General features: G+C 41.2%; 1 protein-coding gene across 1 annotated transcript; it reads right to left on the reverse strand.

Moving 5' to 3' along the window:
• Window positions 1-1,634: 1,634 nt before the first annotated feature.
• Window positions 1,635-13,645, reverse strand: LOC113430552 (putative lysosomal acid lipase/cholesteryl ester hydrolase). Its single transcript, XM_087965671.1, has 7 exons — window positions 13,563-13,645; window positions 12,325-12,434; window positions 9,275-9,290; window positions 6,177-6,288; window positions 4,773-4,844; window positions 3,508-3,573; window positions 1,635-1,871 (listed from the first exon to the last, which is right to left on the reverse strand). The coding sequence occupies exons 1-7, from the start codon at window positions 13,643-13,645 to the stop codon at window positions 1,635-1,637; spliced, it is 696 nt and encodes a 231-aa protein (XP_087821797.1).
• Window positions 13,646-18,946: the final 5,301 nt, after the last annotated feature.

Here is an 18,946-nt window from a genome sequence, read left to right on the forward strand (position 1 = left end):
TCCCCTCCTATCTCTGTTGTCTTGCAGTCAGATGATGGTTTCTTAATTTTAGATATTAACTTTCTCTAAACACTTGAAATTAAGACAGCATCATCTGGCTGAAGACCATAGAAGAAGAAGATGGAAAGCTATTAATAGAAAATACCTTTTAAGCGGTGGTGGGGTTCAAATTTTTTACTACCGGTTCTGTGGGCATGGCTTACTGGGCCTGGCAGGGGAAGGATAGTGTAAAATCTCCAGTCAGAGGTGGCATTTGTCGGTTTTCCAAACTACTCAAAGTTTCTACTACCAGTTCTCCAGAACTGGTCAGAACCTGCTGAATACCACCACTGCTTTTAAGCAAAGCTATTAGTGACTTCCTCTTGATATTGTTGTCCTCTTGCTTTTTTGTATTGTGTTGAACAGAACAGGACACAGTGGCCTGACTAGAACAGTATAAAGCAATACTATCACTTCTTGTGATCTTGATGTTATCCTTTGTTGATGCAGCCCTAGTACTGCATTGGCTTTTTGGGAAGCTGAAACATACTGCTGCCTCAAACTTAAGCCATGGTCTACCAGAACACCTAGATCCTTCTCACAGGCACTACTGTTAAGCCAGGTACTGCTTATCCTATACCTGTGTATTTCTCCTGCCGAACTGCAGGAACTTACTTTTCTCATCACTGAACTTTCTCTTGTTGGATAGGGCCCAATGCTCAAGTCCCTTAAATTCGCTGTGAATGAAACAGTGAATTTAACAGCATGGTATTTTATTATCTGCCAGATGTATTATTATGACATTAGGAATTATAAAAGAGAAACAGATGATTTAATCTTTGGTAGGATTGCTCATAATCAGTCCATTGATGCAATGGTAAACATAAGGGGTGGGGGAGAAATAGAGACCATACAGATTAATTGAATTTGTCCCATTGTCACACACCTCCTCTACCACTTGTATTACAAAGCATAACATTATCAGCAAAGCTTCTAATGCAGAGAATTTGAATTTTTAAAAATGTCTTACCTTGTGCAGCATCTACACTGGCAGATTACTCTCTTACCTTTCTTAGTAAAATACAACAAAGCAGACTACAGGAACATTATTATAGGAATAATACATGTTTAAAGTTCCAGTTTAGCTAGAATAATGAAATAAAAGTAACCTAGTCTATAAAAATATTTTTCTACAACAAAAGTTTTTGTTCAGCCACATTGAGTACAGCTGAATGCAGCATTTGAGGCGGGGAATCAGATACAGCATAAACTGAAATTTTTTAAAAGTACAATGGAACAACTATCTATCTATCTATCTATCTATCTATCTATCTATCTATCTATCTATCTATCTATCTATCTATCTATCCACACACACAAAGAAAATCAGCTAGTCTAATCAGGAAACTTTGATTTACATAAATTTCTGTAAAATAAGCAATCAAGCAAAGTAATGAACTAAACAAATATAAAAGTAATGAATAGAGAAAAAATAGAAAACATAAAATGTTTACTTTAATCTTGGAAATTCTGTAAAGGGTATGCACAATTTGTTTTCTAATAATCTTATATCATTTAGAAAGCTACATGCTAAGATTTTGAGAAACAGGCAAGTGGCTAAGATATTGTTTTCTCCAGAAATTCCAACACTGATATTAATGCTTGTGTTTCTGCATCAAATCAAGAATATCGGGATAACAGCGTTGTACGCCATCCAAACCCAAGACAGGATCAAAATGTTGCCAGTCAGGAATATCTGTGTAGAAAACTAAATAAGTGATTCGAGTAATCAATGATTCAATATTTCTTCTTCTTGTAGCAATATCTTTTCCTCCACTCCACGTGGCTACTGGTACACGGACGTCTTCTATTTTATAAAGGGGAGGGGTTGTCTACGGATGAAAAAAAAAGAAGAATGTGATTTGAGAATCACCCACTGTGCAGAGAAGTTGTCTGATGGACTCATGGAATGTTGATAGCTGGTTAAACTCATAGTGAAGTCAACGGTCAGAATTATCTGCCAATGACAGCAAAGCTATGATGAGTAAGTGACTAGCTGCTAATATGTGGCACCAGAAAGCAAGAGGACAACAATATCAAGAGGAAGTCACTAATAGCTTTGCTTAAAAGCAGTGGTGGTATTCAGCAGGTTCTGACCAGTTCTGGAGAACTGGTAGTAGAAACTTTGAGTAGTTTGGAAAACCGACAAATACCACCTCTGACTGGAGATTTTACACTATCCTTCCCCTGCCAGGCCCAGTAAGCCATGCCCACAGAACCGGTAGTAAAAAAATTTGAACCCCACCACCGCTTAAAAGGTATTTTCTATTAATAGCTTTCCATCTTCTTCTTCTATGGTCTTCAGCCAGATGATGCTGTCTTAATTTCAAGTGTTTAGAGAAAGTTAATATCTAAAATTAAGAAACCATCATCTGACTGCAAGACAACAGAGATAGGAGGGGGATCATCAACCAAATCAGTACATGTTATGCTATTATTAAATGAGCCATGGAAAATGTCTGGCTCTCTTTGAGGACACTGAAGTTTAACTAGGCTAGAAAATTATATTCAAGGGAAGACATGAGGGCTTTCCTAGCAAAACATGGCATCTTTATCTTTTTCTTTGAGTGTGAGCGTGATTGATTCATTGTTTGATTATCAAGAGCTTATCTCAGTTTTAACAATCTAGGATGTTTACAATAAATATACTACAAATAGAATAAAATAGATTTATGGAAATATAATTCTGAAGACAAGTGTTAGAAATTTCCACAATAGCTCAACATTCATCTCTGGTATTTTTTTCTGTCAATTATGCGGGGGGGGAATATCAGTGTAATTCACCCAACACTGTTCCCTATTCCTGAACGTTGAGAGAAAAGCTGGCTTTTAACCGCTTTCCAAATCTTTTGCCAGCAAAGGAGCCATCTTAGCCTTGAGAGTTCCAAGAAAGAGAGTCATAGCAGACAATGTATGTTTCTGAACCTCCACCTGTCCTATTCAGTTATCAGTTATCACCTCGTTTTTTTTCTTCAGAGGTTGCTTTTGCTATGGTTTTGTTATCCTCTCCTTCAGTTATGAAGCATCCGATTCCACCGTTACCATTTTAGGTCACTATCACTTGAACACTCTATAGCTCCTTTGAGTTTAAGAGAGGAAGCAATAGAAGAACAAACTTTTCACTGATTTTGAGATACAAAAATGCAAAGCAAGCCTAGGATCTGAGGCAGCTTCTTTTAGAGAAACTGTAAGATCAAAGTGAGAGGTTGGACTCTTCCTACTGGAAATTTCATCTCTGTGAGACTCAGGAAAAGATTATGTTTTCAAAAAGATGGATATCTACACTTCCCAGATACAAAATATAGAAGGATACAAAGGTCTATATCTACTTGTTTACATATGTAAACTTGTGTAACTCACATTTCAACTAATTGCGTAATAGTTTGGAAGTATTCACAGCTGTTGAATAAATTATAAGAAGACAATATTTCATTAGAACTTTTTCTAAAAAATCATATTTTTTCTTACCGTATTGTATATTTCCCTGTTCCCAGGACCATAGTCATAATATTTAAATTCCCCAGAACGTATAATCTAAAAGGAAATGAAACTATTATCTACAATTTAAAAATTATGAAATCTTAATGTTAATAAATATTAACATTATATATATATATATATATATATATATATATATATATATATATATATATATATATATATATATATATATATATATATATCAATTTAAATCTGACCACTGTAAAGTCTGACTCACACGGACACAATACAGAAGCCTGATGATGCAGATGAGATTCTGCTGAAACTTCTACAACTTTAAAAAAATATAATATAAAATCCCTAACAAAGCTGAAGCACATATGTAAGTACCATCAACTAAGAAACTTAGAAATAAATAATAATTATATTATATATATATATATATATATATATATATATATATATTATGTATGTATGTAGTAGTAGGTAGGTAGGTAGGTAGGTAGGTAGGTAGGTAGATAGATAGATAGATAGATAGATAGATAGATAGATAGATAGATAGATAGATAGATAGATAGATAGATAGATCAAATATAAATGTTTTCCTACCCCAAAAGGCAACCAAAAGGCGAAATTTATAAAAATATAAATTTTTCATCTGGAATATTATAGAAAAACCACAAATTTCTTTAAAAGAGTAAAAACAGTAAACAGTGAAAAATAGTATTCACTATTTTTTATTTTACTAAATATGTAAGGTAATGGCATAATGAATAAATTTTAAAACATTAAACATGTACAACTAATAAAAGGAACTAACCCAAATGTAATAGGAAATCTTAACTCAAAAATAAAACTTGGGGAGATAAGGAATATCTTGGATTAGTGCTGAACAGACTTTCACATGGGAATTAAATGTAGTGAAAGAAGGGTTGTCAGAAATAATTTCCTCCTAGATTTTGGAAATTTACTTTTATGGTAAAAATGACAAGATGGGCCCATAAAATCTTAGATTTTATCACATTTATTTATCCAATTTATGGGAAGCTGCAAGGAGTAGGACTCTTAGATAGCATGTTCTTTGATCAAGGAACCCCACAATGTGGCAAGGGGGACTCTCTATCAAAAAATATTTTATTAAAAAATGTAAGTAAGTAAAAAAAATGTTAAAACTACATGAGCAATAAACAAACAAATAATTTGTCATGTCTTTTATAGTCATACAAACCATTTAGTTAAGTATAACACTTTGACATGTCAATTTTGATTAACAAACTTAAACCATATTCTACCTGACTCCAATGATTCAAGTTTTTTACTGATGAAAAATCAGGAAAGATCCCAGCAAATACATCTGCTCGACTCTGAAAAATAAAAAGGAATTTACATTTTTACCCTGATGGAATATATGAAAAGATTACTTATTGTTATATTGTTGTACAATACAAAGTAATTGGGAAAAATAACTGTTTCTTCCCACATTCCCACACTTCAATTTTCAAAAATAAATTGCACACAACCACAGACGATAGGAAAACACTATTGGAGCAATATGTGAGTAAGTGATTTCTTCTTATATGCCTTTTAAAATGTCTCCCCAAATGTTTATAATAATTTTACCCTGAATTTGTGATGCTGAATGAGGGCCAATTCATTAACTTTGCCTCAGTCTAATTGGCTGGGGAGAACCAATTGCATCATTCAACTTCCTCAATATGCTCAATATGTAGAATGGAAGTTGCAGTGGATGGTAGCAGAAGAGTTATAAAATTTCTGAATCTGTTTGGGGCCATTTTTCACAAATTTTATTCCTCAAACAGAAATTACAAATTTGAACAAACAAAGTAAGAAAATCAAAATGTGATAGGGACGATAGGCATACCAGTACACATTCACAAGCTCCTTTAGGGACCGCCTAAATATATGGAGTGAGATCCATAGAAGTTAGAATTAAGACTGTGAAAGTTAATGGCTGAGACAACTGAATCAGGTAAGCTATTGCAGACTTTGACAATTCCGTTACAAAAAATGAATTTTTTACAGTCAAGTTTAGAATGGTTTACATTAAGTTTAAAGTGGTTATTCACATGCATTAGATTACGACTAAAGCTAAAAAAAGTCATTTACAAGTAAGCATTACTATATATAATTTTGTATGCAATGCCTATGTCTGGCTGCAAATGTTGCAGTTCTAAACTATCCAAACTAAGCCTAGTAGCATAGGATATTCTATTATGTAGAGAAGAATGCAAAAAAAATTTGTAAAGTACTTTTGAACTTGTTCAATTGTATTAATGTATGATTAGGATCATTAAGGATTTCAGACAGTTGAACACTATTCTAGGATTGGCCTAATGTATGTTTTGTAAGCAGTAATGAGCAATACAATATTTCCAGAAAGAAAAATTTCATAGAATGAAATTCACAACTTGTTGTGCTCTTTTAACAAAGGTGTTGCAATAAATCTTGGAACATAAATTGTTAGAGATTCTGCTAAACCAATCTTTTTCAGTTTTGAATTCTGGGAGTTCAAGTCCACATGAAGTCATCAAGGTTGAGAAATATTGCTTCAAGTGTATTGCTTCAAATATTGCTTCTAATCTTCCAGTGGACTGTGGTTTCCTGATTTGGTCTACTTCATTTGGCTAAAAGTACCTTCTTTGTAGAAAGTGTAAATAAAAATAGAGCTTACTTACTACATTTAGATTTTTCTTGTTAAACCCTCCTGAAAGGAAAATGTTTTGTAGGCACAGTCGGTCAATCCCTGGATAGCTGCATGCATAGATCATGCTGGTTTTTACTTTCTCACTAAAAAGGGAAAATTCTTTAGTGCCCCATATAAGCTGCAAAACAAAAACAACCCATCAATATTCTAATTCCAAGCACCTTCCACTTTTTCCAACATGAATTTTACTTTCTCCATATTAAATTGATCATTGGAAGTCCTTATCTAGATTTCCCCCATCTGATCTTTTTCACACCTCTCTACAAATTCACATTTGTAGCATTTGGAAATTTTATAGATTTCAATCTGAACAATTCTGCCCTTCATTGCAACACAATTGGGAAAAATGACTTCTAAACAGGAAGGAAAATGTTATTTTTTGTTGTTTTTAATTCTGCTTTAATTCTGCTTTTATTGTCTCATTCTCTTTGGATGTTAAGCCACTCAAAGTCATGCACAGGTAGTTCTCACTCAATGACCCCAATTGGGACAGGCAACTCCACTGTTAAGTGAAATAGCCACTCAGTGGGAAATTGTGTGGCTGCAACTGTGCTTTCCACTTGGAAACATGCAACACTACTCAGTTTCACACCTTTGCCTTTGTCTCCTGACAAGTTCCCTGTCCTTTGGAATGCTAGGTTGCCGGCTAACTGTCTAAAAGTGATATGATCATCCTGGCAATCTGAGATAGTGGGACAGTTTCTGGCTCCACACCACGAAGGGCTTTAAAGGTGATAACTAATAGCTTGAATTAGACTCACTAACCAGCAACCAATGCAGATTGGGAAATAGTGGTGTTACAAGTGCCACCCTAGGGGCCTCCAGAATTCTCAGCTTGTCAATGAACTATGGAGGGAGGGAAGGGGAAGATGGAATGTAGGCTCCAGACATCAAGAAAACAGCCGTGCAAACCAAGGACATTTTGGCAGGTGTTTACCAGAGGCAAAAGACTTTCCCATAACAATACCATGAGACTCAATTGGACAATGTGACCTGTCACATTGGAGGAGGGAGAATCTAAACTTTAACTGTGTGGGTTTGCACGGGAATTACTTAGATCTGGTTTTGCTGTCATCTGTGCCAAAATAAGGTACTCAATAAAGTTTTGCATTAGGAGATTGGATCGTCTCGGCCATGCTTGCTTTGGTTGGGTTTCTCAGGCAGAACGTTGACCCTAGAGGCCCCCTTTTGGGCTGCTGCATTCTGAACCAGATGGAGCTTTCAAATTCTCTTCAAGGGCAACCCCTATATACTACAAAAAAACATTGTTTCTGTTTAAATTTTAATCTATATAACTTTGGCAACAAACATACCTCAATAAGCATGACATATAAGGTTTTGGGGGGTTAAAATCATGCATTATCCCCCTAGAGCTAGGTTTGGAGCATACAGGTAAAACAACTGAATAGGTAAATACCTACTTCTCTTAATCTTTGTGGAATTCTTCCAAGTACACCAAACGTCCCAGAAACACCTTTCAAGGAGTAAGCAGGTGTAAGGCTTATGAAGAGCTTCACTCTATCAGTGAGGCAGGGCAGGATCGCAAAAGCCACAAAACCTGCAAAAAAGGAAGGATTAAAACTGCAGGATTGTATGATTCCTCTATTTACTTTTAGTGATGACCTGAATCTTATTCCTCTTTTTGAGAAAATCTCCCCCTCCCCCACACATACGCGCACACACACAGACACCAAAAAATTAAACCCCACAATTTTTACATTTCTAAGGCTGGAAGGATTTCTTTATGAATTCTCAGTCAGGGGTTAAATGGTGGTTAATTTAGTAAATGAATGAGATGGCTGAGAGATATGTGTGAATTGTTAATATTCACATAATAGTCTTCTTTCTCCTGCTTTGACTGTTCCTATATTCATGCAGCCTAGTGTCCATAGGGAGAGAACCCAGTGCTGATATAGAGGGCACATTTTTAGGCAAAGGAGAAAGAATTCTTCCTCTGTTCCAAGAAAACACAAACTCTGCCATCTTTTCCATTGGAAACTTAAGGAATGTCAATATGAGATATTCAAGTGATTTAACAACCGGTTCTCCTAGTGACTGTCAGTCACATGACCAATGCTGCAGTGATAGGCAATTTCCTATGTACCTTTCCTCCCCCTCCCCCCCATCCTTGGGCTGACAAAATAAAAGCCCATCTAAAGATCATGACTGCCTGCCAAGCCTGCCTGCTGAATGCTGGCAAAAGGAGACTGGGGGGAAAGGAGGCTGGTAAAAGGAAGCTAGCGCACTGGGCCTTGGGGACTGCAGGGAAGGCAGGCAAGCTTGCTGGGCGACGTGGGAGGCAGCGAGGCCGTGATTCGGGCCTTGCTGCTAGCAGGCTCACCCAGGCTGATCTGGGTCGTGTGGAGAGGACTGTGTGAATGTGCAAGGCAGGCAAGCTGGCTGGGCCACATGGGAGACAGCTAGGCCTGTATTCGGGCCTTACTGCTTGCACCCAGGCTGCCAGGCAGATCAGGGCAGCTCAACTGGGCCACGCAGAGCACGCCGTGTGGGATGCAGCTGAAGGCAGGCAAGCTGGCTGGCCCTCAGGGACCGTGTGGTCAAGGCAAGCCAGGGAGCCAGACAGAGAGCAGCAGCAGCTATGCCAGGCAAGTGGACAAGATGAGGAGTGCCTGGATTGGGCGGGGCCAGCCAGTGGTAGGATTTGCAAGTTCTCTGAACTGCGCAAAATCAAAACTACTGTTGAACTACCAGTTTGCCTGAACTGATCTGAACCGGCTGAATCCCACCACTGAATTTCACCCTTTCTATCTATCTCTTCTATCTAAAATTTGTCACCATTTTAAGTCAATGCCTCTACCTGACACCCTTGATAAGGGGGAGAAACCCTTAGTCAATCAGTTAAGTGAAGTACTCTTGAATATGCCCTTTATTGGTTAGAAGACCTCACAATTGATTCTACCAGTTCTACATCCATAGAGAGCACCTACAGTATGTTATAACTTAAGTATAGCTATAGATGAGTAGCACAAAGCATTATTTTAGGACTTTTCCTATTGTTTTGTCTATCTGTTGTGGTATTTAGCCATAAACTCTGGAATCCAACCATACCTGTCTGGTAAAGGACCTGGTAAGAAAAGAAGAGAGATTGCAGGGAGCAGAGAAACTATCAACAAAGGAGCTGTAACACCGTTAGCGGTGGCTGAAATTGACCTAGTTTTGTTCTGTCACCTGGGTGGCTGCTTGATATCTAATCTAGGCAGCATATTTGTCCTGATAAAGATACATTTGATTTCTGTATACGAGTGCAATGTTGATGCCATCTTCAGTTCTTAGTAATGTCTCAAGGGGTTTCGCTTCAAGACTCAAAGCAAGTTTTTTCTCTAGTTGGAGTAAATATCTGCTAATTAATGTCAGAAACCTGTCTAGTAGTTGTCCACACTGGAAACAGTTAATTCTAAGAATATTTCTCTCAGCTCACAACTCAGCAAGCTTTTTTAGAAGTAGGTTATACAGGATGCAAAAATTCTAATGGATATTCAACTTCTAAATAAGAAGTCTCAATAGAAGATTGTGGTGCTGACGTTATCTAGTTTGGTATTGTCTACAAGCAAACCACCAAAGGTCCCACAAATAAGAAGTCCAAATATAAATAAATTTGGGGAGAAATATTATGATACTCCCTTCTTTTTAATCTAAGGGAGAACATCCATATTTATTTTCACAAGAGTACCACTTGTTACCAGAAAAGTATTTTGGAACTGCCTTCCAACTTAACCACCACTGTCTGAAAAGTAGGGACACACAGAAGAAGAATTAAAAATAGCAGTGTTCTAGAGAGGAGAATGTGAGAAAAGCCAAGGCCATAACAAGTTTCCAGAATGAAAAGAGATATGAAGAGAAAAAGAGGCAATGGAACTGAATATGTCAGAATGGTCAAACAAGTGGCAACTTCAAATCTCAGCAAACAAATATTGGCAAGAAAAAAAAATCAAAAAATAAAATACAAGCTGCATGGACAAGACCTTGTAGACGACTCTCACTCTGTCAAGGACCTTGGAGTACTCATCTCTGATGATCAAAGTACTAGAGCCCACTGTAGTAACATTGCCAAAAAGGCATTAAGAGTTGTTAACCTAATCCTGCGATGCTTTTTCTCCAGTAATATTGTACTACTAACTAGACAGCATACAAAACATTTGCTAGACCAATTCTTGAATACAGCTCATCTGTCTAGAATCCGCACTGTATATCAGACATTAATACAATCAAGAGAGTCCAGAAATATTTCACGAGAAGAGTCCTCCACTCCCCTACTCGTAACAGAATACCCTATGCCTCCACACTTGAAATTTTAGGCTTAGATAACTTAGAACTATGCTGCCTTTGGCCTGACCTAAGCGTAGTACAAAAAAATTATCCATTACAATGTCCTACCTGTCAATGACTACTTCACCTTCAACCTCAACAATACATGAGCACACAGTAGATACAAACTCAGGGTAAAACGCACAAAACTTGATTGCAAGAAATATGACTTCAACAACAGAGTGGTCAATGCCTGGAATACTCTTCCTGACTCTGTGGTTTCTTCCACTAACCCCAAACATTGTCTACTCAGTGACCTCACCCCATTCCTAAGAGGTCTGTAAGGGGTGTGCATAGGTACACCAACGTGCCTACTGTCCCTGTCTTAATGTTCCCTTTTATTCGTATCTATTTCATATATTAATAATCATGTTTATACGTATATAGATTATCAAATGCATGCTTGACAAATAAATAAAATTAGATAAATGCTCTGTAAAGGAACCCTCTTAAAGTCCCTCTGATGGTGAAAGGCTTTCCAGCAAGTTACAATACTGTTAATTGAAAATCCCAAAAGTGATACTTAGGCATCTTATGGGAGCTAACTAAATGTGTGGTTGCTATGTGACACTTGCCATAATTGGCCTCAGCAAATGTTCAGAAAGTAAAGTGGACATTTGAAGCTGATTGATCTCAGAAGAAGCAAAGTGACCCAACCTCAGTAAGGTGCTTTAGTGCAGGGATCGCCAACCTTTTGGACCTCAGGGACTACAAAACTCATAATTTTAAATCCCAGGGGCCACTAACCAGTTATGTGGGTGTGGCTTGGTGGTCATGTGATTGGCTGGGCATGGCTTGTATGTAAATATTATAAATATTTATATAAATACTGACTTTTTTTATAAAAAAGAGCAACTTTTACCCAAAATCAGGCAAAGCAGGCAGGCAGATTGAGTTGCTCATAGAATCACAGATTCATTCAGAGATCTATCTATCTGCCATCGGCTAGTTCAGTCTGTCACATAAAATTTGCTTGCAAGCAAACTCACAAAATTAACTCACAACACACCATGTATGTAAATATTGAATTCTTTATTAAAAAAAGAGCAATTTTTACCCAAAATCAGGCAAAGCAGGCAGGCAGATTGAGTTGCTCACAGGATCATTCAGAGATCTATCTATCTGCCATCAGCTAGCTCAGTCTGTCACATAAAATTTGCTTGCCTAATAGAACCTTCAGTCCTAAGGGAGGTTCGGCTATGCTTAAAAGCAGAGTCAAAGATCTAAAGACTAGCCAGAAAGCAAGAAATCCAACCATTTCCTGCTTCCTAGCTAATCTAAATCTCCTGGCACAGCAGAACAGCTGATGGTCAGAAAAATAGCAATTTAGCAGGCAAGTTTGCCAGGTAAGGAGTGAGTGGGTGGGGAGGGTTCCTGCAGGCCATGTGGGCAGCGTAGCCTTGTGTTTCTGTGCAGCCTGGATTAATTCCTTTGGGGGGGGGTGCTCTGGGGATGAGATTTCTCTGCCGCCCACCAACATTTTCTCGCGGCCCACCGGTTGGTGACCGCTGCTTTAGTGCATTTCCAAGGGCTACTCTGTACTGGCTGAAATGGCATTTATATATTTTTGACAGGCATCCTCATGGAGGATATCTATCAATAGCCCTTAATCAGGATAGATTTTGAAGGCTTCATAGCAGAGACAAAGAATGCTGGGGATAAGCTGAAAAACAAACACATTTACATAGATATTTTCTTGCAGTTGTTCAATCCAATTGAAAAGGCAGTGCTAGATCCTTCTTTTATAGACATAGAAAAACAGAAAAAAGTGATAACAAGGTTATATAATTTACCTATTGTTGCTCCTTGGGAATGGCCAACATAATATAAGGAGTCTTGTTTTGTTTTATGTAGGATGAAATTTATTGTTGCTGGTATATCATAAATTGCCATTTCATGAAAACTGTAACACAAAAATACACAACTATAATTTTATTTGTTTCTTACTATTCTTGGACCTTAATGTTGAGGTACCTGATCAAGACCCACTGATCAAGGCCTCAACCATACACATGCTGTAATTGTCCCCATTTAAAAAATTACTAATTCAAAGTAGATTTGCCCAGAACAATGTCTATCTGGTATTGGTAATAGTGATTTAGTTGGGCACTGACTGAAGGCTCTTAAGGGATTTATATTATTGTACTGTATAGTATTGTATTGTATTCTTTATTGTATAATATACTGTACTTATACTATGCTATGCTACACCAGGAGTATCAAACTCAATTTAATTGAGGGCCATATCAGGGTTGTGTTTGACTCAGGGGGTCACAGGGCATGGCCAGAGTGGGCATGGCCTGGGTGGGTGTGACATGATGTCACTCCTCAAGGCTCCATTTTTGGCTGTGATGGCCTCCTGCAGCCCTCTGCCAGTGAAAATGGAGGTCCCTGAGCTTCATTTTCACTGGCAGAGAGCTACAGGAAACTGTCAAGCCCTCCCAAGCTCCATTTTTTTCTGACAGAGGCACCACAGGCCAGTCCTTCTTTGTTTCCAGGGTGGCCGCGCAGGCCAGATCTAAGCACCCTGTGGGCCAGATCGGGTCCACGGGCCTTGAGTTTGACACCCCTGTGCTACACTATCTTATATTATTCAAATCTGTAAAGCTGCCCATTTCATCACATGTAACTGGATGGCATACAACAATCAGGTAAACAACAGATATAATACTATAAAAATCAACACTATAGGGTTAGGATTAGGGTTAGGAGGATGAGATTGGCATCTTCAACAATGGAGACATCTGAATATCTGACATCTGGTTCTTCAGCTGGGAGTTGAAGCCTGATAACATAACCAGACCTTGGGTACCTAAGAAATGTCAAAAGGGTGCAGCCAATTTAATTGCAGGGGGAAGAATGTTCCATAAGGTGGTTGCCATGGCAGGAAAAGCAAGCCTCTTGGTCCCTAGTTGATGGTACAGCATATCTTCTTTGCCAGATCAAACTGGGCAGGTCAATATAATTAGGGAGAGACACAGTCCCTTGCCATCAGAGACTTTAAAGATGAAAACTAGGATTTAAATTAGACCTGGAAGCAAACTGGCATCTTGCAGAGCAGAGGTGTAACATGCTCTCTTCTAAGAGTGCACATAATGGCTCATGCACCCACATTCTGTGTCAATGAAGTTTCCAGATATTCTTCAAAGACAGCACCGTGCAGAGCAATGCAATAGTGATCTGGATGTGATTAGAGCACAAATGAGTGTAAGCTGGCACAAAAGATGAACAAAAACCCTTCTAGTCATGACTGCCACCTCCTCCTCAAACAGGAGTTGTGAGTCTAGGATGACCCTCCAGACTGCCCTCTGGGTCCATCCAGCACCAAAGATGGCACAGTCCTGCTTGCAGGAACCAGTGCCTCCAAAATATAGTTAGCTTTTATTAAGGTTTCTGTTGTGAATCAATAAAAGTGAATAACCTAAATGCAAATTAGGGGTTGAAAACCTGCACACTTGATTGGTCCTTATACAACAACTGGGGATTGGGCCAGAACCAGTCCCTGATTGGCCACTTTGGGACTGTCCTTATTGGTCAGTAGTTGGAACCTGTTGCACATTTTCATTGGTTAATAAGGCAGCAGCTAACCCTATAAAAGGGTTACTGCTGCCCATAGTATTGCTCTGTTCCATTCTGATTCCTGTTATTATTAAAGAGTTGAAGTCACTGGTCAGATGTCTGGTCTCCTTATTCTCCAAACTTAACACTGGCGACGAGGGTGGGATGCGGAGACCGGAGAGCTGACTAAACCTACAGAGCAACCTACAGAGCATGTGGTCAAACACGCACCATCAACGGCAACATGGCCAGCGGTGCTGTACCACCCGCTCCATTCAATCCAGAGACCGAAGACTGGGAGGCCTACATGGATCGGTTCCAGATGTTTCTGGAAACGAACAATTTGAAAGATGCAACAACCGGCAAAAAAAAGAGCTATCTTTCTAACGCATTGTGGGCCAACCGTGTTTAAAATGGCAAAGTTGCTTGCCAAGCCAGCAGAGGTAAAAGAAATGGACTGGGACGTCCTCGAGCCGTTACTACGGGCTCACTACGCGCCCTCCGTACCAACCCTAGTAAGAAGACACGAATATTACCAGAGGGATCAACGGAAGGGCGAAAGCCTTGCCAATTACATCGCGGACCTCCGGAACCTAGGAGGCCTCTGCGGGTTCGCCGACCTGGAAGAAGCCCTACGGGACCGTTTGGTTCTGGGCCTAGAAGACGGCGCTATCCAGAGCAAAATTATGGCTAAGGGGACATCAGCCTCACCGATGCCCTTAAAGAAGCCTCAGCAGCAGAGGTGACAAAGAAGTCAGCAGCCCAAATGCGCCGCACCAACGCACCGCCACGTAAACTCGCCACTGATACCTCGCCTCGCTCAGAGAGACACCGGTATCAACTCACCACGAAGACCTAGAGTCCCCATCCGACAGCGATGAGGAAGAGGTCAACCGACTTCGAACGGAGAGAGAGCAGTCCTCACAACACTCATTTCGACCGTGTGCCGGCTGTGGAGCGAATCACCCACGATCCAGCTGCAAATTCCTTGACGCACTTTGCCGCCATTGCGGGAGACGCGGTCACATCGCAAAGGTTTGCAGAAGCAAACAGAACTCCAAACCCGACAGGCCGAATTCCAGTCTTCCGGATTCTTCGGCACACACCGAGAAAAAGTGAACCACTCCTACAGAAACAAGCCGTCCACCACTTCCACCAGGCGTGAGGAAGCCAGGCGGGAAGAGACCCACTAAACAATCACCATAGGCCACGCTACATCCCTTGATGCCGGGAAAATCCGAGTAAAGGTCGCCATCGAAAACAAACCTTGCGTGATGGAGGTAGACTCGGGATCTTCCCTCTCTATGATGTCGTGGAAAATGCTCCAACAGCTCCTTCCAACGATTCGCCGCCAAGACCTTAACCCTCAGAGGGTTATAGTTAAAGACTACCAGGGCAACCGAATCCCGTCGTCGGGTCCTGCAGATTCCAGGTCACATTCAAGGACCGCACCGTCGCACTACCACTGACTGTCGTGGATCGAGACAGGCCTAGTCTTCTAGGCTTACAATGGTTCGGGCTGCTCGGAATCACTGTAGCCGTAGTCCACAAGGCAGAAAGCGTCGATTGGGAGGAAGCACTCGTGCAAGAATTCCAAGACGTTTTCGCGAACGGACTAGGCAAGTATAAGGGGACCCCAATCTCGTTTAACTTGAACCCTGAAATAGCACCCATCCGCCTTAAGCCGCGTCGGGTGCCGTTTGCCTTAAAACCTAAAATCGACGAACAACTCGATAAGCTGATAGCGCAGGGCGTACTGGAACCCACCGACCACGCCCATTGGGAAACCCCAATAGTAACACCTATCAAGCCTGATGGGTCCCTAAGAATTTGCGGAGACTACCGGGCCACATTAAACCACGCACTGCAGCAAAGTGCTTATCCAGTACCGGTAGTGCAACACTTACTCCATTCTCTGGGCAGCGGGAAAGTTTTCGCCAAACTAGATTTAGCCCAGGCGTATCAACAATTGCCTGTAGACCCAACCACAGCCGAGGCACAAACGATCGTAACACATAGGGGCGCATTTAAATGCAACCGGCTCCAATTCGGAGTAAGCGTCGCCCCTGGAATCTTCCAGAGCTTAATGGAAAGGTTGTTACAAGGGATAAAAGGTGTTGTCCCATATTTCGACGATGTACTCATCGCCGCACCTAACAAAGACATTTTAGAAAAACGACTCAGAGAGGTTTTACGAAGATTCCAAAATGCAGGCCTCAGAGTAAAAAAAGATAAATGCCACTTATGTACCGAAAAATTAGAATTTTTGGGATACCTCCTGGACAGCCAAGGAATTCATCCCACCGAAGACAAATTACGAGCAATTAAAAAGGCACCCACTCCTAGGAACAAGGCAGACCTACAGGCGTTCCTTGGACTTATCAATTTCTATAATGTGTTTTTACCCCACAAAGCAATGGTAGCTGAACCATTGCATAGACTATTAGACAAAAAAGCAACGTGGGTTTGGGGACAACGGGAACAACATGCTTTCCAACAAGTAAAGAAATTGCTAACTTCTGATTCAGTACTTATGCAGTACAACGAGACTCTGCCGCTCACTATCACGTGTGACGCATCACCCTTTGGGGTTGGGGCAATCCTGGCCCACGTGTTACCAAACGGAGCAGAAGCCCCCATCGCATTTTTTTTGCGAACCTTAGCTAAAGCTGAACGAAATTATAGTCAGCTGGACAAAGAAGCTTTAGCTATTGTTGCTGCAGTTAAAAGATTTCACGAATATGTTTATGGCCGTGCATTTACAATAATCACTGATCATAAACCGCTACTGGGGATCATTGCGGGTAATAAACCAACCCCGTATATATTGTCCCCCAGGATGACTCGTTGGTCTGAATTCCTGGCGGCCTACAACTACACTTTGCAGCACCGCCCGGGGAAATCGATTCTCCACGCCGATGCATTGAGCAGAACACCGCTCCCAGACACTGTTGTGGATCCAGCCCCAACCCTCTCAACACTACAGATTAAAACTCTACAGGCACCACCCTTGACGGCTAGAGACATTGCTTTTGAAACAAAACGTGACCCAGTTCTGCAACACATACTACGCTGGGTTGAACAGGGATGGCCGACGGACCAAATTGCATCGGAATGGGCGCCCTTCAAAGCCCGACAAACCGAGCTGTTTTCCCAAAAAGGCTGTACCTTGTGGGGCGATCGAGTTGTAATCCCTGCCAAACTGCAACAGACTGTGCTGGCGGTATTGCATGAGGGACATCCGGGCATTGTGCGGATGAAATCACTCGCACGCAGCTACGCTTGGTGGCCGGGAATCGACAAAAGAATCAAGGCCTGGGTCGCTACGTGCCAACGTTGCCAGGACGTCAGCAACGCCCCACCAAAAGCAAGCCCAACCGAATGGGAAACACCGAGGGGACCGTGGTCCCGTATTCATATTGACTTTGCGGGGCCTACCAAAGGTCACACTTTCCTGATTACTGTCGACGCCTATTCTAACTGGCTCGAGATTCATCGGATGCACACAACTACAACCGACTCAGTTATTAATAAATTAAACAGACTATTTGCCACGCACGGGTTTCCGGACGTGTTGGTCTCGGACAACGGCCCGCAGTTCACTGCATTGCCCTTTGAACAATATCTGGCTGATCGGGGCATCCGCCATGCGCTGACCTCGCCCGTGCACCCTGCGGCGAATGGACGTGCAGAACACATGGTACAATTTGTGAAAAAGACCCTGCATAAAATGGAATTTGGCAACATCGACGAGAAAATCAATCGAATCCTCTTATTGCAGCACATCACGCCCACAGCGTGACCAACAAAACACCCGCTGAACTTCTTATGGGGCGGAAAATACGATCGCACCTTGACCGGCTCCACCCGCTTTCGCACCAGAAAAACCTTTCGGCTCCAGCAGCAAATGCCAGGAATTTAAGGTAGGCGATTTAATCTTTGCCAAAAACTTTTCCGGCGACCGTTATGGATACCCGCAACCGTTACCCACCTCACTGGGCCTAGATATTACCGCCTGCTAACAGACGATGGGAGGGTGTGGAAACGCCACATAGACCAACTCCGATCGAGATTACCACCCAGCGGCCATGACTTCCCGGTTCAACAACTCAAGGGGAGGGAGTATTGAGGAATTGACTTTGATACAACTAATAGCAGGTCAACGGGAGCCCTACAGCCCAGCGAAGCACCGGGCGTGAAGCGGGAGGGAGTTGATGTTTTCAGGGAACTTTAATACGGGGAAAACGAACTGCAAAACCCGAAGAAACACGCAGCAGCAGAGACAACCACAGTGAATGCAGCACGGAATCGCTATGCAGCAAAATAGAACTTAACAATGGTCATCCAAACGCTCCACCGGAATCGGACATTGGACAAAACCGGTGGAGCCTCGGAAATCATCCAGGCAGACCAAACGGCCTGCCTATCTTGAGATTTTATCACAGCTCCCCTCAAACGGAACCCAAGGGGAGGGGTGTTGTGAATCAATAAAAGTGGATAACCTAAATGCAAATTAGGGGTTGAAAACCTGCACACTTGATTGGTCCTTATACAACAACTGGGGATTGGGCCAGAACCAGTCCCTGATTGGCTACTTTTGGGACTGTCCTTATTGGTCAGTAGTTGGAACCTGTTGCACATTTTCATTGGTTAATAAGGCAGCAGCTAACCCTATAAAGGGTTACTGCTGCCCATAGTATTGCTCTGTTCCATTCTGATTCCTGTTATTATTAAAGAGTTGAAGTCACTGGTCAGATGTCTGGTCTCCTTATTCTCCAAACTTAACAGTTTCTTTCATGGGAACCTGTTGCTTAGAGTTCAAAGATTCACAACATGAGGTCTAGCAGACCTATTTGA

The sequence above is a fragment of the Notechis scutatus genome, chromosome 4 (assembly GCF_049901735.1).
Source record: "Notechis scutatus isolate UNSWTSFEM ecotype Mainland chromosome 4, rNotScu1.2, whole genome shotgun sequence".
NCBI lineage: Eukaryota > Metazoa > Chordata > Lepidosauria > Squamata > Elapidae > Notechis > Notechis scutatus.